A 4,213-nucleotide genomic window follows, 5' to 3' on the forward strand; every position below is an offset into this window, starting at 1 on the left:
CTTGGTGACTTGTTGCGCCCCTCACCCATGCTTTTCCGGCCCTTGGCCGCTTGATCATACATACAAAACCGACGCCATCCCCGACTCGCCGCTCATCCTTTTCCTCCCTTCTCCGCCTCCTCGCCCTGCTCTCTTCCCAACACATCGCCATCAACGCCAAGGGTCTAACGTTGGCCCCTGTTGCAACCCCACCAACGAACACACCGTATGTGCCGATATCTTATCGACGTCTATCATTCCCATCCCCGCCTGGAACGACCGGGCAAGCGAGAGTCGAGTGTACTGCGTGACGGACCACGCAGGCGGCAAGGAGGACCCGAAACCTGCGCTGATTTGAAGCCTAACGGACCGCTCGTGCTCCATCTCATTGTCGGCGTTCCCTAATTGCCCTGGTTCGGGAAACTGGAAAACATTGCTTCGGCTGAACAAGCGGATGCAGCGGCTGCCTGTGTACCTAGGAGAGGTCAAGGCTCACCTATATCGTTTCCCCGGCAATAAGCGCGCTTGTGCCCCGAGTCATCGAACGAAGAAAGCCTGACGCTTTTCCAAAGTTGCCCGTGGATGTGCCCGCGCCACTGGGGTTTGGCTGTGAAACCAGCTACTCAGACTACCGCCATCGGAACGCTTCTGGTATCTCATCAGCGTGGACCGCTACGTCCTGGGCAGAGGCAGGCCGGACGAGACCTTGAAACAGAGGTTAAAGCTCGCGCCGTGGACGGAATAGCCTGCTCTAGGCTTTGAAAGTGGAGGCCGGGGCGCTACACTGACGAAGTGAGTTGGCAATATTGGGTTACTTGCGGGCGGGACAGGCAGGCGGCGGCAACGGTGATCTTGGCAGCGTGCGGCAGCAACAGAAAAGGGTCATAGTTCCGGCTCCCCTTTGTTGTTCTCGCCGTGCACCGCAACAGGCCGGTAGCTGGGGAGCACATCCCCGTCCAGCACGCTGCAGGCACCCGCAGGTAATCTTGCGGTTCAGCGGCTGAACAACAGTTGTTTGACTGAGCACTGCCCGGTCTGCGGGCCGGTGACTGCTAGGTGATTGTGGTTGTTGTGGCCCGGAACAAGTTGGAGGTTATTAACACGTCTGTCAGTTCTAGGGAACAACTTAAACCAAGTCCTGATCAGCATGGCTGCCCTCGAACCGATGGATTTCTTGATGCACCAGCCCGAAGCTGCTGCGACAGGGCAGGCACAACCAACCACTGCAAACACAGGCTTCCCTGGACTGCACCAGCCACAAGGGTGCCCGTATTTCCGCGGCCAGCAATCTCATGGGTCGAGCCTGCCTCCTCCGCACTTTGACCCAAACCCCCCTTTTCGGCCGATGCCGCACCAGCTGCCACCTCTGGGTAACCAGCAGCACTCCCCCGCCCTTGCCCCTCAAAGCCAGCCCGGGCCCCCTCTGCACGCCTCGGGCTCTGCAAACGGGAGCCACTCGCAGCAGCAACCCGCGGCAGACTCCCAAGTTCAAACACAGCGGCAACACCAGCCGCATCTTCCTCAACCTCCAACCCTTCCGCCTCCACAATCCTTCCTGTATTCTCAGCATTTTCCTTACGATCCTGTCCACTCGTCCAGTGCTGGTTGGACATCGGGCCCGCGTCAAGGCACTTCGTGGCACCACCCATCGACCACAGGCACCACACCGACTCTACATCCAAGGCCCCCAGGCGCCGATCCACATTTCCGCGGCAGCGGTCACGGTGCGGGTGAACTCAGAGGAGATTTCGCCAGCTCATCAAGCCCTGCGCAACCTTTCCTCCCGCCAACCCAGCAGACTACTCTCCCTAACCTTGATCCGTCCAGCCCGTTCGTCTTCCAAGGATACCAGCGCTCCGCAAATTACCCACTCTACCAGATGTCGTCCTCACAGAACCCGACCCAGACAAACCAGCATGGCCGGTTTGGTGACGACCAGGCCGGCCGGTCAGGTCAGCAGCAACCAAACCCAGTGAACCAGGCGGGCCAGCCGAGTCAGGTCGCAAACGTGCAGTCTCCGCCAGTCACCACGAGTGCTGGACGACCAGTGCCTCCCCTATCTACTCGAGCTGTCACTCTTCCGTCTCTGAATCCGAACGCGAGTCAGGCTTCAGGTGGTCCGCAGTCGGTCTCTCAGCGACAGGCGGGCCCGGCCGCTCCGGCTACCTCCGCCAGCCGCCCGTCGGCCTTCTTGTATCCCGTTGAGAATCCCGGGAGATCGAGCCACGCAACCGGGGACGGACCGTCGTCGGCACATCTCCTGCCTCGACTGCCCTTGCCATCAAATGAACTAGCCATCGCGTATCGGCGGCGGGCAGAGGCCCTCTCGCAAGCTTATCGCGATCTCGCCGCCGACTCCGACCATCCGGCAGCCCCGCTGACTATCCCTACCGTGCCGGCGGGCGTTGGCCGACGCCGCCACGACGACTTTCGCCGTGTGCAGCGGCAGTCGGAGCATGAGAGCGACGATGACCTCGGTTCGTCGGCGGACGAAGAAGAGCGGGTCCTACGGTACATGGATGCTGCTAGAGAACATCCCAACTTTCGGGCTATCATGGCCGGGGACCACATTCGTGCAGCGCAAATCATGCGCGGCCAGGTTCCATCTAAACGAGTGGCCTCGAAGCAGGCTCTCGCGCAGCTCCAGAGCGTGGATCTTGCCAGCCTCTCTGACGGCGAGCGAAGTAAGTCACGCTTGCTCCGCTACCTTTCCCGGTCCTGCTTCCTGTACTAACGCATCCTTGCAGCCTGCGTCATCTGCTACAACGACTTTGGTCAGCCGAGTCCAGAGGGTATTATCGAGGCCCCTCTGCGTCTCCCTAAGTGCCAGCATGTGTTTGGCGATCACTGCATCAAAAAGTGGTTTGAGGAGTCTGACAGCTGTCCCTATTGCCGTGACAAGCTGCCTTCAGAGCCTGCATATCCTGCCAGTTTCCGGGCATTCCAGAACTTCTACCGCGCTACCCATATGCGAGCTCGGCAGCCCCCGAGCAGCTCTGCCAACTCGACAATGTTGGTCCACCCGCCCACTTCCCACACGGTTGTGGCAAGCTCACTAATACCTCTCAGTGATGAGACACTGGTTCGCGTGTACGCGCAGCAGCAGCAGCAGCAGCAGCGTGAAGTCGCTCGTGCCAGAGCACGACAAGAGCTGGAGTCGGAAAACATCACCCTGAGACCGTTCGCAGGCAGGGAACGGAGGTCCCCACCCTCCGATGTCACAGAGAACCGGAGAAGGACGCGTGCCCGACATGACAACCTGCACTCGCAATCGGCCGGCCCGTCGACCGCCCGTGCTTCAAGCTCTGCTCAAACAGCAGAAGCACCGGCGCCTGGGCAGCAGAGCCCGCCTCGTGAGCGTGTAACATCCCCTAGCATCTTGCCTTGGCCTGGTCAGTATGCACATGATCTGAATCGGATACTGACAACGCACGCTGCGAGACAGTCCGTGTCGGGCAGTCAACGCCCGTATCTCAATCCCTTGAGCTCTGGTGGTCCATTCAACGGCATTCCTCCGGTAGAGCACCTGCTACCGAATCCGAATATGGTCCCCATTGGTTTCGCCATGAGCCACGGGATGCCGACGTCATCGATGGCCCCCGTCCCTAATCCGGCCTACTATCCCAACCTGCCGTACACATCCTCCCCTTCAGTTAACTTCCCGCAGCTGCCCCCCATTGGGCCGTTTGATACGGCAAACCTCCAGGATACCTCACACGGCGGCAACGGGGTATCTCGGCCAGGTGTCGCGGAGGGCCAGATGCAGTAGCATGGCGCATGGTTCGGGCCACGATTGCCGGGCTGGGATCCGATTCGGTCAGGTGGTGGGCGCTTCCCACCGCAGATGCCGAGAGGGGGCCTGATACGATCATGGAGCGAAGGATTGGGACGGGAACAACGCATTGCTATGGGAGTGAACGGGTATGGGAACCGATGGTATGGTGCTGAGCAGGTGCTGAGGCACAGACGCTCCCCGAGTTCGCGTATCGGCCAGGGTCCGATGCAGTCCGACTGGCAGGGGAGGTCCAGGCGACGAACGTCGAATGGAACCCGGATGGTCGATGATGGCCAAGAGCTTTTTCGCAATCCGCCACGGCCGCCGCAGTAATGAGAAACGATGAATCTCCTCAGCCCTTCGAACACACTCGTCCTTGGCGACGTGGCCGAATGCATGCACGGTCTTAATTCAGCACCACCTCACGCAACACTTTCTTGATTTCGGCTCTCTATGTTA

At 60.1% G+C, this 4,213-nt stretch overlaps 1 protein-coding gene across 1 annotated transcript; it reads left to right on the top strand.

Annotated features, from left to right (window-relative positions):
• Positions 1 to 1,126: 1,126 nt before the first annotated feature.
• On the top strand, positions 1,127 to 3,748 carry B0T15DRAFT_507752 (uncharacterized protein; the record flags this gene model as incomplete). Its single annotated transcript, XM_062867666.1, has 2 exons — positions 1,127 to 2,663; positions 2,727 to 3,748. The coding sequence occupies 2 exons, from the start codon at positions 1,127 to 1,129 to the stop codon at positions 3,746 to 3,748; spliced, it is 2,559 nt and encodes an 852-aa protein (XP_062726941.1).
• Positions 3,749 to 4,213: the final 465 nt, after the last annotated feature.

This window comes from Chaetomium strumarium, assembly GCF_033439665.1.
Source record: "Chaetomium strumarium strain CBS 333.67 chromosome Unknown B0T15scaffold_1, whole genome shotgun sequence".
In the NCBI taxonomy this organism is placed as follows: domain Eukaryota; kingdom Fungi; phylum Ascomycota; class Sordariomycetes; order Sordariales; family Chaetomiaceae; genus Chaetomium; species Chaetomium strumarium.